At 40.2% G+C, this 23,117-nt stretch overlaps 1 protein-coding gene and 1 long non-coding RNA gene across 3 annotated transcripts; both read left to right on the top strand.

Moving 5' to 3' along the window:
- Nucleotides 1-10: 10 nt before the first annotated feature.
- GINM1 (glycosylated integral membrane protein 1) lies at nucleotides 11-22,008 on the top strand. 2 transcript variants are annotated; one of them, XM_082730299.1, is made up of 8 exons: nucleotides 11-222; nucleotides 5,149-5,208; nucleotides 5,376-5,472; nucleotides 13,436-13,587; nucleotides 14,126-14,282; nucleotides 14,849-14,979; nucleotides 16,334-16,497; nucleotides 21,307-22,008. In XM_082730299.1, the coding sequence occupies exons 1-8, from the start codon at nucleotides 103-105 to the stop codon at nucleotides 21,419-21,421; spliced, it is 996 nt and encodes a 331-aa protein (XP_082586425.1). In that variant the 5' UTR covers nucleotides 11-102; the 3' UTR covers nucleotides 21,422-22,008. The 2 variants fall into 2 exon arrangements, with proteins under 2 accessions (XP_082586425.1, XP_082586424.1); XM_082730298.1 differs by having other exon boundaries at nucleotides 12-222; nucleotides 14,846-14,979.
- LOC309864635 lies at nucleotides 235-5,140 on the top strand. Its single transcript, XR_014311654.1, has 2 exons — nucleotides 235-812; nucleotides 2,830-5,140. It is a non-coding gene; the product is annotated as an uncharacterized lncRNA (long non-coding RNA).
- Nucleotides 22,009-23,117: the final 1,109 nt, after the last annotated feature.

Raw genomic sequence — 23,117 nt, 5'->3', positions numbered from 1 at the left:
CCCCGCGGTAGCCTCGCCACACCCTCGCCCCGCCCCCGCCCCGCTCCTGGGGCTGGCTCGGCCCTCAGCTCCCGGCCGTCCGCCGCCGCTGGCCTGTCCAAAATGGAGGGTTCTCCGCCGGCGTCGTTTGCCCTCCGGCTGCTCCTGCTCTCGGTGTTGCCGGCCGCCGGGTGGCTGAGGACAGCTACCCAGGAGCTGCCACTGCCGCCCCAAGCCCCGCAGGTAGGGCAGGGCGGGCGCGGCTCGGCCGCTCCTTCGCACGGACCCTCCGGGGAGGCCCGGGCCGGAGCCGTAGGACGTCGGTGTCCGCATCGACTCTTCTTGCCACCGGCCGGCGGGCCAGGGGAAGGGGTCCTGGCGTCCAAGAGAGGAGTGGGGAGAAGCATCCAAGGAAATGGGGGCAGCCTGGGAAACGGCAGCGAGAGAGCGAAAAGGGTTAGAAGCCCAGTGCCGGGAAACTTGGGGATTCTTAGGGCAGTCCCAGCCGTTGCCCGCCGGAGGGGATTTTGCCGTCGAAAGTACGCGATCACAAGGGCTCCCAGCCTTGTGTAATGGCGCCTTCCCGGGGTAGAGCCGGCACTGGGGCCGCTCAGTGTTCGGGAAACGTCGAAGTGGCTGGGAGAGAGGACAAGAGCGATTCCAGGCCACCTGTCTGCTCCCGCGGCGGCGGGAAGCACTGCCTTCCTCCGCGGCGTGCAGGGCTCCGGGATGCGCCTACCCCGGGTCCCAGCCGCACCAGCATCCACTCGGAGCAGGCTGGAGACTCACTGATCCCATGCATTTCGGGTAGGGCCCAGGAATCATTGTCGTCGGTAAGCCCCCCAGGCTGATTGTGAAGCAGTTGAAATTGGATAACCACTGCGCCCTGGTACTGGAGGGTGGTTGGTTTTTCTCGCTTTCGCGGGGCAGTCATGTTGAAATAAACCAGTATTTGCCGTTCATCGATTGAATGTATGGTTGGGAAAAGTTTGAAGATTTTAAAATGGGAGTTTTCCCAGAATGAGAAGAAACAATATAGGTATATTTTTTCTTACCGCTCAAGACTTGAATACTCTAAATTCAGGGGTGACTTACAGCATAAATATCACTTCAAAAAAAAATTTTTTTTTTTTTTTTTTACTTTGAATGACATTATTTTCTCTCTGAGAAGAAAAATAAGGAGCATATCTCACTTTGAGTTCTGTTGGGGCATTTCGGGAAGGCACAACAATGCAAGCCCTAAGAACCACTTGTATATAAAATTGTATATGGATCACAGTGCAACCGGTCAAAAATATGAATGTGATCGCTGAGCACCAAGACACCAAATAAAAATGAAATGATTCTTAAAGTCCTGGAATTTCACTGTTTTCCAAATTTTTTTCCCCCATTTTTAAAAAATATTTTATTTATTCATTTGACAGACAGAGATCACAAGTAGGCAGAGAGTGAGGGGAAAGTAAGCTCTTGGCTGAGCGGAGAGCCCAATGCAGGACTGGATCCCAGGACCCTGAGACCCTGACCTGAGCGGAAGGCAGAGGCTTTAACCCACTGAGCTACCCAGGTCCCCCTGTTTTCCAAATTTTAAAGCTTCATCATAGTCCCTTGTGAATCCAAGGATACTTAAGTCTGTCCCCATATAGTCTGAGAAAAATGCATTTTGACTGCAAGCTGAAAGTACATTGCACTGTGAGCTTAGTGAGCTCATCATTTTAGTTCTCCCTTTTTATGCCATCCTTCCACTTTTGAAAAGTCCAGATCTAAACTCAGAATTTCATAGATGAAAGAATGCTGAGCAGGGAGAGGGAGAATCACATTCCTTGGAAACGTTTATATGGGAAACTGAAGCCTCTTGATCTAAATTGTTCAATGTTTTATTTTTTAAATTTCCCTTCCTTTCTTTTCCTTTCTTTTTCCTTTTTTAATGTTTAAGCCCTAGTGCAGGAGGACTTGAACTCAAGACCCTGAGATCAAGACCTTAGCTGAGACCAAGAGTTTGACCCTTAACCGACTGAGCCACCCAAGCAACCCTATTTCAAATATACAGAACATTTGAAAGAATGTTGTGGTGGCCACCAGATTAGATGAGGTCTGTCCAGTAGACTTCGGTATAATGATGGTGTTTGCTCTGTCCATTACAGTTGCCACTAGACTACTGTGGTTAGTGAGTGCTTGAAATGTGGCTGACCAGGGCGATTGAGTAACTAAGTTTTTAAATTTTAATTTTTTTTAAAAGATTTTATTTATTTATAATAAATATAGGCAGAGAGAGAGAGAGGAGGAAGCAGGCTCCCTGCTGAGCAGAGAGCCTGATGCGAGACTCGATCCCAGGACCCTGAGATCATGACCTGAGCCGAAGGCAGCGGCTTAACCCACTGAGCCACCCAGGCGCCCTAAATTTTAATTTTAATTAAATGTAAATAGCCACATGTGATTATTGGGTACATACTATATTGAATAGCACAAACTTAGGCCAACGTTAACATTTTATTATACTTTATGCTTTATCATGTATCTGCTCATCTGTTCATTTTTGTGTCTAACCTGATGTGAATATAAGAAAACTGAAAGAAAAATTCCCTCTATATCCCCTCAGTATGCAGAGCTACTGGATTATAGGCATTTTTCTGTTTTGTTTACATGTGCAATTGTTAGAAGTTGAGGTTACACAGATTGTAAAATAATGCAAATTTTTATAGTACATGCTTCTAATATTAAAATAATTTTGTCACCAAGGAGAGGCATCCAGAAGACACATACTTTCTTATATGTGTAAATATTTATTTCATATATTTCCCTGAGACTTAATTCATTTATTTTAAATGAGGTATCTATTACCTTTGTCCTTAGGAAGCTATGTGTACCAGCTGGACATCTTGTGAGTGAAGGAATTAGAAGAATTGAAAATGGGTGGGTAGAAACTTCAGTTCTGCCACCCACTCTTTAAGTCTCTTCCATCCTGGCTCACAAGCTTGAACTTCCAGTTCAGTCAGAGGTTCTCAGAGCAAGAAATAGGACCTGTCTCTGAACTTGGGCTCAGAAGGCAGTAAGGGACCCGGGTCACCTCTGAAATGAAATCATTCAGAAGACTAAAAAATTTAATTGAATTTGGTTTTTGCAAAATACAGCAGGATAGTGTCTGTTAATTGTCTTTTACAAACCCCAGATTTTACTAGGCAAGTGATCTATGTAAGTGCAGTAAATTACTAACAAAATAGTGTATGTTCACTACTGAAAGGCAGAAGCTATGAAAAGGTTTCTTAGAATGCTATCATTGGAGGGTTCTCCCAGGGCTATTAGAAGAACAATAGAGTATAGTTGACAGATCCTCTAGTTTGAAAAGAGGAATTTTTGGCTGGAATGAGAACACAAAAACTATAACCACCAGTTTGATGACTTACTGAGTGTTGGTTTGTTCTAGAGATGGGTGTATTGGTTCTGGCCCATGCTTAGTTCTAGATTAGGATGGACCCGGAGAAAGCCAGGCTGGTTCTGAAGCTTCGTAGGCCCCCATGTAGGTTGGCAAGTGTACCAAATGTATGGTATGGACTTTCCATGCTAGAGTTCTGTTCCTTGAGTATAATCACGTCAACCTCACACAGGTGCTTCAGTCTCATTCTCTCATTTGTTGGAAGTGTATAAAGTATTAGAGATAGTCATGGTGCCAAGAGATACTCTTGTATATTATTTTGATTATGAATAATTTTCCTATTTTCAAAGAATACCCCCTGGAAAAAAATATTTTTTATTCTAGATAACAGTGCCTAACTGTGAGTCAACTTAGGGAAGGATTTGTTTTTCAAATGACAAATTGTGAACCCTGTGAGTATTGGTGAATACTTATTAAAATAGTGCTTTCTTCTCTTTAGAAAGCATGTCATTAATAAACTTAAATATTTGAGTAACTGCTTTTGAGCATTTAGTGCCTCTCAAGGATTGTGAACAGTACATACTTGTCCACGGGCACAAGGGGTCCTATTTCAGAGGGGTTAAAGCAGGGGTGCCTGGCTGGCTGTAGTAGGAACACGTGGCCTTTAAGTTTGAGCCTCACGTTGAGTGTAGAGATTACTAGGAAAAAAATAAAGGAAAAAAAAAAAAGGGGGCGTCTGAGTGGCTTAGATGGCAAGTGTCTGTCTTCAGCTCAGGTCTTGATCGCAAGTGCTGGGATTGAACCCCACATCACATCCGGCTCCCTGCTCAGTGGGAAGCCTGCTTCTCCCTCTCCCACGCCCCTGCTTGTGTTCCCTCTCTTGCTGTCTCTCTTTCTCTGTCGAATAAATAAATTAAAATGAAATCTTAAAAAGAAAAAGAAGGTTTAGAGCAGTGTTTTGTTTATGAAAATGAGAACATTGGAAATGACTCAAATGTCCATGGATAGTGGAACAAATAAGTAAATTGGTAATCATATGATGGGCTTTTACACAGCACTGGAAATAAATGTCTTCAGCTGCATGCATCGAAATTTTAAATAAAAGAAGTTCCAGAAGAATCCGTACAAAATTGTCCCACTTACATAAAGCCTAGAAACAGATAGAACTAAACAACATATTGTTTGGAGAGAGACAAGCACAATAAAACCATAAAGAAAAGCAAGAAATGATGAAAATGTGGGAACAGGACAGAGAAGGTCACACAGGAGACTTAAAAGGTGTAGACGATACTCTGGTTTTTAACCTCAGTAGTAGGTACATGAGTGTTAAGTTTTTCTCTTGAACTTTCCATTTGCATATTATATACTCATAAATGTGACATTTCATAATTAAGTGGAAAAAATACAGATTAGGAGAAGGTGGAATTGTGAATAAGGGCATAATAAAGGCTGTAAAAATAAAAATGCTGGGCTTTAAAAAATGTTCTTTTGATGTTTTGAGTGATTATACTAAATATAGTTGAGGGGAAAAGAAAGAATTGAAGGGCGCCTGGGTGGCTTAGTGGTTTAAAGCCTCTGCCTTCGGCTCGGTCATGATCCCAGAGTCCTGGGATCGAGCCCCGCATCGAGCACTCTGCTCAGCAGGGAGTCTGCTTCCCTTCCTCTCTCTGCCTGCCTCTCTGCCTACTTGTGATCTGTCAAATAAATAAATAAAATCTTTAAAAAAAAAAAGAAAAAAAGAATTGAGCTATTCTTGCTTGGTGAAATGCATATCTATTCACTTCATGTATGTTTTACAGGACAACATCAGAATTAACGTAACTACCCTGAAAGATGATGGGGAGGTATCCAAAGAACAGGTTTGTCTCCTTTTGATTATGTTTTAGTATCACTGAGCTAAGTCGTAGGCAGCCTCTATTATTTTTCCCTGCACGTCTAATTTAGTTAGATAATGTATTTTTTACATGAAGAATTTGTCATCATTTATAAACCATTGGAATTAATGTATATGCTGCTTTATTTTAAGGTTGTTCTTAACATAACCTATGAGAGTGGACAGGTATATGTAAATGACTTCCCTGTAAATAGTGGTGTAACCCGAATAAGCTGTCAGACTTTGATAGGTGAGTACTACTAAATTATTTCCATAATTTTTCTGTTTTTAGTAATACTAAATTTGTGAAACACGGTTTTTTTTGTGATGTATTTTCATTTTAAATTAATAATATACATCATTACTGGAGCATATAATAACACTAATGTGTTTAAAATTCAAATCCTACTTTATTTTGGTTATTCCTGGCATATTCACATTTCTTTCTCATGAGATTGTTGTTGTCCAGAGCTGCATTTCTGGTTGGTTGATACTAATGTAAGAATATAAAGAGGGGTAATAAGTGGAGATTTACAAGTAAGAGGCAAAATCTTGAAGGAGTGCTTATCACAGTGTGGAGAAAATAAAGAGAAAAATGAATTGTTGCTCTAATTCTCTGGTAGCTTCTACCCTTATGTCCAGATAATTTTTTTTTAAAGATTTTATTTATTTATTTGACAGAGAGAGATCACAATTAGATGGAGAGGCAGGCAGAGAGAGAGGGGGAAGCAGGCTCCCTGCTGAGCAGGGAGCCCAATGTGGGGCTCAATCCCAGGACCCTGGGATCATGACCTGAGCAGAAGGCAGTGGCTTAACCCACTGAGCCACCCAGGCGCCCCTCAGATAATATTTTTTTAATCTTTTAAAATCTTGGGTTGTTTAAAGACAAGCAGATATGTTGTACCACAGTATTTGAAGGAAATAAGGAATATGAGAAATATCTACAGTAGTCTTACTACCTGTTTTAATATATGCATTTAAGGCAGTAAATTTTTCTCTAAATAATTGTATTTTGTACTTAATTTGTTATGTACTTTTATAGTCATTTGGCTTACAGTGTTTTCCAGTTTTTTGTAGTGAGAGTCCCTTGTCCTGTGGGTCATTTAGAAGTTACAGTGCTTAATTCCTAAACATTTTGGAACTTTTTACTGTTTCCACCTCTGTCATCAGAGGTGCACGGTGTATAATTTTAACCTCTGAAATCAGAGACTTGCTTTGTGGCTTGGCAGATAGTCGGTTTTAGGAAATGGTGATGTCCAGGTGTCCTTGAAAAGAAAGTACATCGTATGATTACTTGGATATGGTGTTCTACATATGTTGGGTGAAATTTTTTGTTAATTGTATTGTTCAGTCTGTTAGGGAAGTACTGATTTTTGTTCATTTGTTTGCTCTGTCAGTTACTGAGAATGTATGTTAAATCTCCACTATGTAGATTTGTCTGTTCTCCCAGCTGTGTCAATTTTTCCTTTCTGTCTTTTGACACAACATTACCAAATGCATACAGATTTGAAGTAGTATGTCTTCCTTGTAGGTTGACTTTTTTATCATTATAAAATGTCTTTATCTCTAGTGATACTTTTGCCTTTAAGTCAACTTTATCTATATATATATTTTTAAATTTATTTTTTATTTATTTTCAGCATAACAGTATTCATTATTTTTGCACCACACCCAGTGCTCCATCCGTGCCCTCCATAATACCCACCACCTGGTACCCCCAACCTCCCACCCCCCCCACCCCTTCAGAACCCTCAGATTGTTTTTCAGAGTCCATAGTCTCTCATGGTTCACCTCCCTATCTATATTATTTTAACAGCAATTGCTTTTTGGCCTGGCAGGTGGGAGGAAGATGGATTGTGTGGTAGCTTTCTATTTTTTTTTTCTGGGTCCTTACAATTCAAGTGAATCTCTAGTAAGCAGCATATACTGACCTTATTTTAAATCAATCTGTCAATCCATCTTTTATTTGGGATTTTGATTTATTTTTATTAATGTTATAACTAATATATTTGGATTTAAATCTTTTTTAAATTTAAATCTTTAATCTGAATCATTTGTTTCCTGTTTGTGTCCCACCTATTCCATGTCCCTTTTTCTTCTCCTTTTGGCCCTCTTCTGGGTTTTTTATTTTTTCTTTCATCATTTCCCTCTATCTTGTTGGTTTTATATTACTTTCCTGTTTTTTAATGGTTACCTCTGAGATCAATAAACTAGTATTTTTATCACTTCTCAAACAAAGCAAGAACCTCAGAACATGGAAACTCCATTTATTCCCTTTCTACATTTTTGCTGTTACTGTCATACATTTTACCTCTTTATGTTCTTAAATCTTTATATTATGCATCATGCCCATGATTACACAACATAATTGTTCTTACTATTTTGTGTAGTCCAGTAATGACTTGTATTTACCTCAGTGGTTGCCCTTTCCATCTCTCTTCATTCCTTCCTGAGTGAAGAAATGATGAAGGGGAACAAGAAACACACACATATACACTCAAAACCCACACTCAGGGTACCTGGGTGTCTCAGTGGGTTAGGCTGCTGCCTTCGGCTCGGGTCATGATCTCAGGGTCGTGGGATTGAGTCCCACATCGGGCTCTCTGCTCAGCGGGGAGCCTGCTTCTCCCCCCACCTCCAGCCAGCCTCTCTGCCTACTTGTGATCTCTGTCTGTCAAATAAATAAATAAAATCTTAAAAAAAAAAACACCAAAAACCCCACACTCACTTAGTGTATATGTGTTTCATGTTCCCCTCAGGGCTCATTTTTCCCCTGCCTAAACAATTCCCCTTAGTAGGGGATCAAGAAATCCCCTTAGTGCAGATTTGTTAGCCATGAACTATGTGAGCTTTTATTTGAAAACATCTTTACTTTGCCTGCATTTTAGGAGGATCTTTTTACTGGATGGGGAAACAGAGGATAGTACTTCATAGGTTAGCATTTTAAAGACCAGTTTCATGGTCTTCTCACTTCTGGAGTTTCTGTTGAGAATGTCAGGCTCATTGCTCCAGGATGGATAATAAGGTTTTATTTTGTTTTCCTGGCTGCCTTTAATATTTTTTTCTTAGTCTTTGGTTTTCAGTATTTTTACTGTGATGTACCCAGGTGTAGGGTTCTTTAATCTGTGACTTCCTGTCTTTTTGGGAAAATTTTTGAGCATTATCTTTTCAAAAAGTACTATAAGTCCTCCTCCTTATTCCCTTCTTGCTTTTCATACATGTATGTTTGACTCTTTCATAAAGTTCCATATAAATTTTATACTGTTTTCTGTTTTTTTCTATCCTTCTTTTATTTTCATTCTCCCCACACACTAATTCATTAGCTCTGCCTAATTGAGTTATCTTCATTTACTGGACTTTACATCTAGTATGTCCATTTTATTCTTTCAAAAATTTTTTTTTTCATTTTTGTTTTCTTTTCCATCTCCTGCTCAGGCCCTGGATACTGGCCCAACTCTTCCCCCCTCTCACCCCAATTTTTAAAAAATTTATATATATATATATATTTTTTTTCCCTAGATTTTTTAATTTATTCACTTGTCAGAAATCACAAGTAGGCAGAGAGGCAGGCAGAGGGAGAGGGGGGAAGTAGGCTCCCCGCTGAGCAGAGAGCCCGATGCGGGACTCGATCCCAGGACCCTGAGATCATGACCTGAGCCAAAGGCAGAGGCTTAACCCACTGAGCCACCCAGGCACCCTAATTTTATATTTTTAATTTTGATTTTAGTAGCTTGCACTTACCTGGTGAAATTATTCATTTTACCACCTATTTTCTTTTATTTAAAGATTATTTCTTTATTTTAGAGTATGCATGAGCAGTGGGGCAGCAGGCAGGGTGGGGGGCGTTCCTGGTCTGAGGGGCAGAGGGAAGGGAGAGAGTCTCAAGCAGACTGCACTGTACGGGAGCCCAATACTGGGGGCTGGATCCCACGACCACGAGATCACCACCTGAGCTGAAACCAAGAGTTGGGTGCCCAACAGACTGCACCGCCCAGGCACCCATAATTTCTTTTCCTTCTTTCCTTTCTTTTTTTTTTTTTTTTTTTTTAAGATTTGCTTTATTTGAGAGAGAGCACGAGCAAGGGGAGGGGCAGAAGGAGAAGCAGACTCAGACTCCCTACCTAGCAGGGAGGGAGATCCTGAGATCATAACCTGAGTCTAAGGCAGATGCTTCATTGAGTCAGCCACCCAGGCACCCCTATCATCTATTTTATTGAACCTATTACTTTCAGTAACTTTATTTATTTTTTAAAGTAAGATTTACTTTCTTTTTTTTTAAAGATTTTATTTTTTTATTTGTCAGAGAGAAAGAGAGCCACAGGCAGAGGGAGAGGTAGGCTCCCTGCTGAGTCCTGATCCAGGACTTGATCCTAGGACCCTGGGATCATCACGACCTGAGCTGAAGGCAGACGCTTAACCAGCTGAGGCACCCAGCCATCCCTAACTTTAAAATTAAAATCTGCCCAGTCTAATTTTTTGAGCCCCTCTGGATCTGTGTTTTCTTTTGATCCTTCTCCTTCAAAATATGTATTTTTGATATTGTGTTCAAAAAGTTCTAAAGTCTCCAGATATTATTATCTTACTCCAGAGAGGATTGACTTTAACCCCTGGCAGTCATGATAATAAGGGGCAGAATACCGTAATTTTTAAGTCGAGGATTGGGCTGACTGAAGGCTGGATTCTTATCTCTGTGAGGCTTAGTCTATTTCTTATTAACTGCTTTTCCCCAGATGAAGCTCATCGTAGGTCCTGAGTGAAAACCGGAGGTGATTATGAGGGCCGCTGTTGTGTGGGCCTCATACTTCACTGTCATAAGCCTGCCAGGGTTCTGCTTAGCTTCTTAGTGTCTTAGATAGAGGCTTGGTTTCTCGGCTCACCTGACTTACTAATCAGCACATGTTTCTGCAGGAGAAGACTGCATAGAATGTTCGCTTACTTCTGTTCTTTCCTTCTCTCTAGGATCTTGTAGCCATAATCTTTATTTTATACCCCTCTGCATGGGACTGCCCAAATATGCCCATTCAGCTCTGTTTAGCTTCTCTGCCTCTGAGTCCTTACTTTCTATTGAGCTTTGCAGCTTCTCTAGCTGTCAAGCTTGAGAATCAGTAAATGCCTTGTGGGGGCGCTGGCTGACTTTTTAGCTCTCTGCTGCCTCTAGACAGATGTGGGTTTTGAGTGTATATGAGTGTTTCTTTTTTTACATCTTTTCTGGTGGCTCTCAGTGAGAAGGTTAGTATACAACAAGCCAATTCTTCCTAGCTAGGAAAAGAAGTGTTGTTGGTGGTTTAAGTAATAATTCCATTGATGGCATATTCATTAGGAATTTGCCACTGGGTGTGACCCAGCTGCCCTCTGTAACAGTTTAATTCTCAACTTAGTAGGTGACAACAGTCTCTTGGTTCCTGTAGGTCAAGAATCTGAGCTTGGCCTACCTGGGACATCTGGCTGTCCTGTAAGGTTGCAGTCCTCTCAAGGCTTTGCTGGGGAGGATCTGCTTCGTAGCTCGCTCACAGCTGTTGACAGGATTTAGAACTGTGGGACTGAGGCCTCCATTCCTCCTTGCAGGAGGTTGGCCAGAGGCCTCCCTCCTTCCCTTGCCGCATGGACCTCTCTGTTGGGCATCTCACCAGATGGCAGCTGGCTATATTGGCTGGAGGACGAGGGAGGCCGCCAGCAAGAGTGAACCCTCACAAGACAGAACCTGCAACCTTTATAATCTAATCACAGAAGTGACTTCCCATCACATTTACTTTATTCTATTTGTTAGAAACAAGTGACTGGGTCCAGACCATACTTGGTGGAAGGGAATAATGCAAGGACATGAATTGCCAAACTCAAGGGTTGTAGAGAGCCATTTTTGAAAGCTGCCTACCATAGTCAGGAAAATCAGAATATCAAGGGCTTTTGTGCTTTTTAATTTTATTTTATTCTCCAGCAGGGGTGCCAGATTTGGGGGCTGAAGAGTCACCACCTTGATGTCTTTATATGACTGCATTTTCCCCTCTATTGAATCTCTTGTGCCCTTGTGCACAGCCTTTGGGCAGACAGATACACTGACAAGAAGCATGCTGTTCTATGAGCAGGACCAATGGGCAACTAGGGAAAACACAGAGATGGACCACAGGGGAAGAGAAGGGAAGTTTTACAGCTAGAAGCCTTAGAGGAGGGGAGGGAGGGAGGTTAGGCAGACCAGAATGAGAGAGCAGCAAGTGCCCCCAGAAGGAGCCTGAAGAAGGACCGTTCAGAGAACTACCAAACAAGTCAGAGGGATGCTGCTGGAGGTGTCTGAGCAAGGCAGCTGTGTAGTCAGAACTTGTTACAGAAGATTAATCGGGCTCCTCTGTGTGAATGCTTTGAAGGGAGGGGGATTGAAGAAAGGAATAGTTAGGTAACCATTATGTTGGTTGAGAGTTACTGAACCACATATTCCACTCCCTACCCCAACCCCACCCCTGGTGGAAGGGAGAAATATAAGAGAGACTAGACCTGGGGTGGCCTGAAGGAAGCAACTAACTGGATACAGAGAATGAGGGTGCAGAAGTCAAATGTAACCTCCTAACTTCTGTCCTTGCGAGTTTGGAGAAGGGTGGATTTATTTACAGAAACAGGGAAGTCAAGGAGGAATAGTTTTGTGAAGATTTAGGTTGAACTAAAAGTTTAGGTCACTTGGATCTTAATGGAAATATCTGTACCTATTTCAAAAGTTAGAAGTGGTAGTTTGTATCCCCCAGAGATTTTGATTTATTGATTGGGATAAGGCTTGGGCATCTGTACTATTCCTCAGTGGATTCTGATGCATAGACAGGATTTAGAGTCCCTAGACTGGGATTTAGAACCACTAGACTGGTTTTGAATAGTATTGGTAACTGATGATGGCATATTTATTTAAAATTATGTATGTCTCATTCTAAATGGAATCACTGCTGAATAAAAGACACAGAACATCGAACCTGACGTGTACTGTCAGGGTAAGGCCACCTAGTAAGGAGACAGGTTTATAAACCAGGAGCTACACTGCAAGAAAGTTAGTGCTTAAAAAAAGGGCATGAACTCAGAGATACAGGGATATAATAGCTAGAACTACTTAAGAGGAGTTTATTAAAAATGGATGAGAAGCGAGGGAGTAGTAGAGAACATTCCAGATAGAGGGAAGAGCCCTAAGGATCTTAGGGAAGAGCATAGAATCTATTTATTTATTTATTTAAAGATTTTATTTATTTATTTGACAGAGAGAGATCACAAGCAGGCAGAGAGGCAGGCAGAGAGAGAGAGAGAAGGAAGCAGGCTCCCTGCTGAGCAGAGAGCCCGATGCGGGGCTCGATCCCAGGACCCTGAGATCATGACCCGAGCCGAAGGCAGTGGCTTAACCCACTGAGCCACCCAGGCACCCCGCATAGAATCAATTTAAACAGCTGGATCTGTATGCAGACTATCCATCTGGGTTTGGTTTTGGCTGACCGTCCTCAGACGATAACATTTGAGAGACTAACGTTTGAGAAGCTAAATGCTCCTTTTCCACTGGTTTCACTGATGTATATTGATTTATCTTTTTCTGTAGTGTTTTCTGCCTCTGGAAGGTCACCGCTGACTCTGTAGACCAGCTGCAGCTGTCACGCCCCGCCTCCACTGCTGTGGTTTCGGAGGCTCTCCACCTGAGAGGAGCTGATCCTGCCCTGTTGTCCCTTAGTGGGGAGGAATTACAGGGCGGTCCCAACCTCTCCCTCATCCCTGCCCTCCAACAGCAACAGGTCACTTACTGGAGAAAGAATTGAGAAAACAACTTAGTGTCCTCACTGCTTTGGGGTCCCTAGATCCCTGAAGTTTGTGAATGAGTGAATGGATGGATGAATGTACTTACTTTACTGTTACATGGGATTAGCTCTGTCTTCTGATTGCTTTGTAAGTAGTTATGCCTTGTTCGTTCCTCCTTGACAAACTATGTAAAGGAATAGGAATGATATTGCTAGTGTGGTAGTCTAAAGACCATCAAGCATTTATCCCTTTTCAACAACTGTAGGCATGGTGAGGATTTGTCGAGTTGTCTTTATTTTCATAAATTCTGTAACATCAGTGAAGTCAGAGATTGAGAAAGCCAAAGAAATTGTTCTGCAACTGTCTTGTTCCATGTAGATGTCATCAAAATAATCAAACACAGCAATAGATTTGGTGGCATTTGTTTTGTTCAAAGCTGTCACTACTTTTTTTTCTTATAGTGAAGAATGGAAATCTGGAAAATGTGGAGGAAAAAGAATATTTTGGAATTGTCAGTGTAAGGATTTTAGTTCATGAGTGGCCTATGACATCTGGTTCCAGTTTGCAACTAATTGTCATTCAAGAAGAGGTAGTAGAGATCGATGGAAAACAGGTACGATAATATGATTATTAATTGAGAATTAAACCCTAAAGATTTATGCTGGGTATTATGCATGTGTTACATTATTGTACTATTTATTTCTGACTTGATAAGGAAGAATGTTACCCCAATGTTGCCTGTCTGCAAGCATTTAGAATTTTTTACTTGTTTTAACATTTGTTTAGCATTTGAAGTCTTTAATTGTTTTAAAAAATGACTATATTCATACATGTTTATATCACTTTAAAATATTATAAACATTAGTAAATAAAGCGATTGAAGGGATTGAATTTGGTTTATAGCTCTGCCACATTTTCCCCTGGCTAGGTAGATGAAATGGGACAGAGAGCAAGCTTCCAATACTGAATGCTAAAACACTCAGATTAAAGTTGGTAATTAAATGCCTCAAAGTGCAGGGAATGCAGAGTAATTGTGAACTGGATAAGTTTTTTAGTTAAATACAAGAAAGGAGGAAAAGTTAGTTTTAGATTCTTATCGGGTTGTGCCATTATTTAAAATAAAGGGTAATTGTTTCTTTTTTCTTTCTTAGGCTCAACAAAAGGACGTTACTGAAATTGATATTTTAGTTAAGAACCAGGCGATACTCAGACATTCAAACTACACCCTACCTTTGGAGGAAAGCATGCTGTATTCTATTTCCCGAGACAGCGACATTTTATTTACCCTTCCCAACCTCTCCAAAAAAAGTACTTTGAAAGGCTGTTTCTTAAAGTATTAAGGAAATTATTTCTTTAGTGGATAGCTTTCTAATCATAGTTAATATGTTTGGAAGTAGGCTTCTTTCAGAAATGCTTTATAACATTTAAGAACTTCCAGGAACCTATCTTGAGTCTTAATAGAAAGTGATCAAAACAAAAAGTGATCAGTAGTGACTGTTTGGTGACATTTTGTGGTAAATAGGTACCCTTACTCTGGGCAGTCGTCACAAAATACACCATCAGAATATCATTTAGGTATATTGAGAGAAAGAAGAACTCATTTTTTCCACCGAAACACGCAACTTTTTGAAATTTGGACTTCTGTGTTCTGTGTGGTAGAATCATAACTGGTGTAGCTCCCTCTTAGTGTCTGAGTCTATGGCTCCTTTCTGGCATTAAAACATGAACAGTGAAATGTTATTTTTTTCCTCCTATGGATGGGAAAGTATATTCTTAGTATCCTATATGTGTTTGGCATAGTAACAGTAGAACTAGGAAGAGAGACACTAGCGTGTACCTAGCGTTTTGGTGACGTGGCTCTTCCTTCTCAGTAGAAGGTGTCAGCTCACTGCAGACCACCAGCCAGTATCTCCTCAGGAATGTGGAAACCACCGTAGATGAAGACGCTTTCCCTGGCAAGCTACCTGAGACTCCTCTTAGGGCAGAGCCTCCATCTTCTTACAAGGTACATCCGGTATTCAGGATTATCTTTCTATTACAGACATCTGTAGAACAAAACAGCATCTCAGATGAGGTGGAAACCACGAGGACTAGGAGTGTGAAATGTTAATAGTGGGCTCCTCACTGTTGCAGTGGGAGGCTTTCAGGTTTTCCCATTTTCTTTTCAAGTTCTATTTAATAATACAGTTAGATAATGATTATCAAGTCCCTGGATATCATTCTGGGGGGAATTTCAGTCCAGAGTCATTCCCATATTCCTGTTTATTGATTCTGTGACTGCCATCTCGAGCATATGTGCATGTGCTCGCGCACACACACAGACACACACACAGACACAGAGGCCTGGGGCCCTCAGGATCTTCACAGTGACCGAGCGCACATGGTGAAGGGTGTACTTTCCGGAGTTGGACCACATCGGTTTGAATCCTGGTCCTGCCACATACTAGTTATGTGATCTTGAACAAGTTCTTAGGCTCTCTAACCTCATTTTCTTTATCTGTGCAATGGGGCATCCACTTTAATCTGTAAAATCATGCAGTTGTTACCAGGATTAAATACACCGGGTACAAATGTAAGGATGTATTTCCACCTATTAAGTACTCCTGTATTACTAAGGGCATGATACGGCTGCCTGGAAATATATACAGGGTTCACACTGAGTATCTTGATACTTCTGTATGTATTAGCTCAGCCTCTTACTTGAAATAATTTCTGTTTAAGTGAGCAAGAACTGTGGTCCAAAGGATTCCAAAGACTTTTTTTTAGGTTCCCACCGACAGTTGGGATTGCCTACTTGGGGTTGTTGTAGAAACTCTGGTCACTTTTTGCTGCCTGAACGCCAGCACCTCAGTCTGCCTACATGCCTCCCTCCCTGTCTGTGCACCTTAGTGTCTGTTCTGACGTGTTCTGTGCTCAGTGAACCTCCCATCTGGGCCAAGAGCCACTAACATGTTTGTCTTTCTCTCCTGCCGTTGTTCAACTATTAGAAACCCATGGTTGCCTTTGGTCTGTTTGGCGTAGACTAGCCAAACCTCTTACCATTTAGCAACAACTTTCACTTAATTTATACACAATAGTATAAATAATTGTAAAGGATAACAAAATAACATTCCTATGCCTGTATTACTAGAACATAATTTTTAAAATTGTAAATAATTTTATCAAGGTATATTTTAAAATAAACTAGCGCCCATTTAAAATGTATAGTTAGGTAAGTTTTGATAAATGTAGGCACCTATGTAACCAGCATCATAGTCAAGATGCAGAATTTTATCATCGCTTAAAACTATAACATAATTTTTAAAGTCTCTTAGAGATCAGATGGTACTTGGCTTGTCTAATCAAAACTCTTCTTTTAGGTGATGTGTCAATGGATGGAAAAATTCAGAAAAGATCTATGTAGGTTCTGGAGCAGTGTTTTTCCAGTATTCTTTATGTTTCTGAACGTCATGGTGGTTGGAATTATAGGAGCACTTGTGGTAATAACCATCTTAAAGGTGCTCTTCCCAGTTTGTGAATACAAGTAAGTATTTTTTTTTTTAAGATTTTATTTATTTACTTATTTTTTTGAGAGAGAGAAAGAGCACAAGCAGGCAGAATAGCAGGCAGAGGGAGAGGGAGAAGCTTCTCTGTTCAACTTCTCTGCTCAGTGGGAGCCTGACATGGGGCTCGATCCCAGAGCCCAGGGATGATGACCTGAGTGGAAGGCAGCTGCTTAGCTGACTGAGCCACCCAGGTACCCCAGTAGTTACTATTTTTAAACAGCATTAGTGTTTTTAATGATTAAAAAGCGAGTTGTATTTACTGTATTTTAGAGTACAAAATATAAATATTAGGAAGGCTATAAGAAGAGATGGAAGGAAAATGATGTCTGCTTTTTTCTTAGCTTGTCTTCCAACTTTAACAAAACTAAAACATTTATTGGATATCTGTCATGAACAAGACACTTGTCTTGGGGATTCAGATGTGAATAAGACAAACTCTACCCTCTAACATCTTAGCCTATTAGAGAGAGAGAAAGGAAACATTGCCTTTTAGTGAAAAATGCAATGTTAGACTAACAAGTGAAACAAGGGCTTCACCATGTATAATTTTCTACCTCCATCTATCTGTTTTTTCAAAGATTTTATTTGTTTTTTTGACAAGAGAGAGATCACAAGTAGGCAGAGAGGCTGGCGGGGGGCAAGGGGGGGAGCAGGCTTCTTGCTGAGCAGAGAGCCTGACGCGGGGCTCGATCCCAGGACCCTGAGATCATGAACAGAGCTGAAGGCAGAGGCTTAACCCACTGAGCCACCCAGGCGCCCTTCTACCTCAAAGTATCAATTTTAAATGAAGTGGATTTTAGAAGACTAGTGCAGCATTGCTTGTAACAAAGCAAAAGCAAAAGAGGAAACCTCTGAACTGTTTATCAATGGTGGTTTAACTGACTAGCAAGCAGTTCACATGTGCAGTGGGATTCTGTGCAGCCGAGAAGCAAAGAATCCAAAATCTATTAGGTGGGGGAAAACACTGCATAGCATATGATCCCATTTGGGTAAAAACAAAAGTATTATGTATATGCATATATAAATGCACAAAAAACTTCTGAAATGACAAAATAAGTTACTTCTAATGAGTGGGAATGAGAACAGAGGTAGAGGTAGAGACACTTGGTTTCCCTTTCTGGATGGCTTTTTTTTTTCTTTTTTTAAGATTTTTTATTTATTTGACAGAGAGAGAGACACCAAGAGAGGGAACACAAGCAGGGGGAGTGGGAGACGGAGAAGCAGGCTTCCCACTGAGCAGGGAGCCCAACACCAAGCTCGATCCCAGTATCCCTGGGATCATGACCTGTGCCAAAGGCAGACGTTTAACAACTGAACCACCCAGGTGCCCCTGTATGGCTTTTTTTTAACCATAAGAAATTTTTTTATACATGTAAAAGTGAATTTATTGTTAGCATTTTTACAATTTGAACAGGCAGTGGGCAGCTGGCTGGCTCAGTTGCAGGAACATGCAACTCTTGATCCCTGGGGTCGCAAGTTGGAGCACCATGTTGGAAGTGGAGCTTACTTAGGAAAAAAAGAAAAGAAATTTAATAAGTTAAATAGTCATTTTAGTTGTCTTAATAGAAATAATTTTCAGTAGATAGAAATGACCACAGTTTTTGGCTTAAGTTATATTGTACCATGTTAGAAAAATCCTAGGATTTATAGGAAAGAAAAAAAGATTCAATTCAGACATTTGCTTTTCTACTTGCTTGTCGTAAGGTCTTTGAAACTCCCATTGCTTTATGTGTAATATTGAACTAAAACCTTAGAGGCTTTGTTAGAAGGCCATGATGCAAGCAAAGAGCCTGTGGAATAAAGAAATACTAGTATCTCTCCCAACTTTTAGTTTGGTTTCCCCTGAAGAATTCACATTTCCCATTTCTTTCTGAAAATGAAAATTCTGGAACTTAATAGTTTCTTCCTTTTTCCTTTGACTGCCAGGAAGCTTGGGACCTTTTTTGAACTTTTTAGGCAAACCTGCCTAGAAAACTATGTTGCACTTTTTTTTTTAAATTGTTCTTTTACCAAATGTTTTGTTATGGACATTTCTGTGGGAAGAGATACAGTGTAAAATTAAAAACCAGATTTGCAGTATACTTGCATCAATGGCAGTTGTACTAAAGTTACTTTCTGGTAGTAAAATATTTCATCAATATAGAAATACAGAGAGCATAAATTAAAATCCCTCTTCATTTCTCTGTTTTTTAATTGTTGTAACTAGAGGTGATCGTGGTTAACTTTTAGGGTGTGCATCTTTTATCCAAATTCTGTGTATTGATAAAAATGTATGGTAGAGTACAGTATGATCCCACTTGGGTAAAACAAAAGTATTATGTTTATAATAATAAGGTTGTTTATCAGCTAGATTCTTAACTGTCCCTCACATTGTCCTATTCACTTAACGACAGGTACATAGCTATCTCAGTGTGCCAGTAATTTTTTCCTTGGTTCCCTTATCAAGGCCAGATGAAAATTAAAAGAAAAATTTTTATTTCTTTTTAATGCTTTATTTTTATTTTAAATAGTCTCTACACTCAATGTGGGGCTTGAACTCATGACCCTGGGATTGAGAGTCACATGCTCTACCAACTGAGCCAGCCAGGCACCCCTTTATTTCTTAATTTACATAGAGATGTATATCATTCTTTTTTTTTTTTTTTAAGATTTTATTTATTTATTTGACAGACAGAGATCACAAGTAGGCAGAGAGGCAGGCAGAGAGAGAGAGAAGGAAGCAGGCTTCCTGCAGAGCAGAGAGCCCGATGTGGGGCTCGATCCCAGGACCCTGGGAGCATGACCTGAGCCGAAGGCAGCGGCTTAACCCACTGAGCCACCCAGGCACCCCTAGATGTATATCATTCTTACGTATATTTGCAAATGGGCTGTGTGCGCCCCTCTACGGCCCTATAGAAAACTCTTATCTTGGAATAAGATGGGACACTGCCACCCTCACTTCCTGTCCACCACTAGCTTTTATACAGTGTTGCTTTTGATCACAGCTGCCAAAGTCCAGCTTTGCAAAGATCTGACCTCATTGAAAGGAATGTGTAGTACAACCTGATGTTGAAACTGTGAGCTACCCTCCAAATGAAATCTTGAAAATCTAAAACAGTCTGTAGGGCCCATGAGTCTGCAGCGCCACCCCAGGGGTCTTGGTGCATATGGGAACCTCGCCCTTAAGACCTTTTCCTCTCAGCATGCGTATTTGCTTATTGGTCCTCCTGGCTGCATAGTGTTTTCCAGCATAACTAAGCCATCATGTAACCCCTCCTCCACTAGACATTCAGGTATCTTCCAGTTTCATGTTCTTTTCAATAATGCTCTCGTGTACCTGTTAAATGTACACATATCTCTTGGCACATGTGTATTTACAGAGATAGATTCCTAAAAGTGAAATTACTGGGTCAAAGAGTATGTGTATCTTATCAACAGCTGACAGCAGTCTTTTTGTTTTTGCTACTGTGGACAAAAATATAGTCTCATTTTAACTTGCCTTTTCTTTTTCCTTGTGTCCTCACTAGCCCAGGTCTAGTGGAGTCTAGCATCTTTGTGATAATTGGCTGTGTATTTCTCCTGTGACATGCCTGTTTATAACTTTTACCTGTTTTTCTTTTGTTTTCTATCATTGGTATGTGGGAGCTCCTTTATCTGTTTTACACACATAATATCTATTACAATTTTTAAAAAATTTTTAATTAACATATAATGTATTATTAGCCCCAGGGGTACAGGTCTGTGAATCGCCAGGTTTACACTTCACAGCATTCACCATAGCACATATCTTCCCCAATGTCCATAACCCAACCACTCTCCCTCCGGCAACCCTCAGTTTGTTTTGTGAGATTGAGAGTCTCCTGTGGTTTGTCTTATTACAGTTTTTTTTTAATCCCAGATTATGATTTGTCTTTTGCTCTTGTTTCTGGTATCATACAAAAGTTTTAAATTTAGGCTCAGAGCAATTCATGGGTTTCCTTTGTGTCTTTTAGGATTTTAAATTTTTCTTAAGTATGCTTTTCCTGTCCTAAAATTACTGTTCTTAAAACTTGGGTTTTTACCATCACTTGTGTATAGGTTAAGCTAGTTATGATTTAGTTTTTGCTTTCAAAACAGAGGCCATTGTTCCAGTTGTAATTTGCCCAGTGAATCAGAATGCTACCTTATTATGAATGCAGTTCCCACATACATTCATCTTATTTCTGGACTCTCTTCTTCGCTGCTTTATCTCGTGCTGTGCCACTAGCACGGTTTTAATTACTGTATTGCTTTAATAAAACCAGGCAACTGTCTCTGCTCTCCATTGTTCTTTTTTAAAAATGTTACAGCTATTCTTGCTGTACTCCCTTGTGAACTTTCAGAATCAGCTTTATCAGTTCCATAAACAACTACCTTCTGTTGACATCTTGATTGGGAAGATACTGAACTTGCAAAACAGGTCTTGGATCCAATCCAGAGAACTCTTCCTTGGACAGATACTTTTTTTTTTTTTTTTTTTTTTTAAAGATTTTATTTATTTATTTGACAGAGAGAGAAATCACAAGCAGATGGAGAGGCAGGCAGAGAGAGAGAGAGAGGGAAGCAGGCTCCCTGCTGAGCAGAGAGCCCGACGCGGGACTCGATCCCAGGACCCCGAGATCATGACCTGAGCCGAAGGCAGCGGCTTAACCCACTGAGCCACCCAGGCGCCCCTTGGACAGATACTTAAGTAACAAAAGGGAGAATACTGTGTAAAGATCCTTGAGGTAGCCTTGTCTTACTATGAAACTGTAGACAGGAAATATTTAATTTCTGTTTTTTTATTTCAGAGGAACTCTTCAGTTGGATAAAGCAAATGTTATACCTGTCACAGCTATCAACTTATTTCCAGATAATCCTGAGAAAAAAAGAGCAGAAAACCTTGAAGATAAAGCATGTGTTTAAAGCACCATCGCAAATCATGGACTCTGAATTAGTCTTTTGGCTCTAAATTTGCCACTTGAATAGAATTTTCTTTAAATCGCTAAGAATCTGTTTATATACTAGGGAAGTTGCTAAACTCCTAAAACTGCCTAAAACTTGACCTTTAAAGTGACAAGTTAAAAGTCACCTTATTCTGTAACAGATCTGGCTATTCAGATGATGAATTAAAGAAATTTAAATGAAGTGGAAGAGAAGACATGAAGAAACTTCAAACTTACCAAAAAAAAAAAAAGCAGGACAAAATGCCATGTGCCAATACTTTTCAAGGTGCCTTTGTAAAGGAAATTCTATCCACTTAATTACTATAATATATGAGACTTTATGAAAAGCACTTTATGAAATTCTAATTTAAAAGCTCAAGAATTTAACACTTATTTTTTTATTCAGTTTAATGTGCCTTTATATTAAGTATGTGACTCAGTATAAAATCACTTAATTGTATCATGATTTGATTATATCCTGTACCAAGACTACTTACCTGAATGCACCAGGATTTAAAAATAGTAGTGACATGTTCTCACTCTAAAATAAACTTTTTTTGAGGAAAACAGTATAGAGTTTGGTATAAAAACATTTCCTAGGCAAGAACTGCTTCTAAGGAAGAGCTCCTTTCACAGTACACTGGCTGAAACCAGGGCTCAAATCAGTTAAGGAGTCCGTCAACATCCTGGAATTAAACCAGGCCCTTGCTCTTGTGGTTCTTAGTGCTGTTTACCCTTCAGCGGTGTTTTGGTCTTTTTTTTAACCATCATTCACACTGACATCTATTTTATGCAATCTAATACATATAATACTTTACTCCAAATGGTATTTCCTATTGTTTAATTAAACTCCAAATGGTATTTCCTATTGTTTAATTAATTATTTATTGCAACCCATCATTTTAAACATACTATTCAAGAGTGTAGTGACTGGTTTTTAAAACCACCTTAAATGGGTGGGGGGGGAATAAAACCCCTTTAGAGTTAGGCTAAATAGATATGTATGTATGGGGAAGGATAACAGGTAGGGAAATGAAGGAGTGAGATTTCATTTTGCCTAGCTTTTTTTAATAAGGAATAACAGCCCTGTGAAATATACTTTCTCATATTATAGAAGAATAAATAATAGCATGCGATTTGGTTTGATCCTAAAGTCACCCAGCTAGTTAACACCTGCTTTATGTCCTTCCTCACCTTGAGATGCTAGAGATTCTAGTTCTAACTGCAAATAATGACAGGGTCCTACTGTATCCATTAAGCATATAGGGACTCAAGTGAGGAGAACCATGCAGGAGTCTCTATGGCCCACTGGAGAGTGTGATGTGGGATTTGCAGCAAGCAGAGTCCTGTCTGCCTTCCCTCCCTACCGGTAAGACCCAGGATCATGGCATGATGCTCTTTTCTGTTTGGGATGATACAGTTATTTTTTAAAAAGTAATCCTAAATGGGTATCTTACCTATAAGATTTTAAACCATTAATTCCATTTATTAACTTACAACTGCACCATTAACTATTTTAATTATGCTTTGTATCCATGAGTGAATGGGTTCATGAGTTTCATTCATTAGAACACAGTGAGCAGCACGGGCTGACAAGCATCCGCTTGCCTACAGTGCATCCTTGAATGTGAGCAGAATAAAGTCAAGCAAGAGTGCGCGCGCGTGTGTGTGCATAT

The sequence above is a fragment of the Mustela nivalis genome (assembly GCF_964662115.1).
Source record: "Mustela nivalis genome assembly, chromosome: 5".
NCBI lineage: Eukaryota > Metazoa > Chordata > Mammalia > Carnivora > Mustelidae > Mustela > Mustela nivalis.
This window is presented reverse-complemented; position numbering and strand designations above follow the sequence as displayed.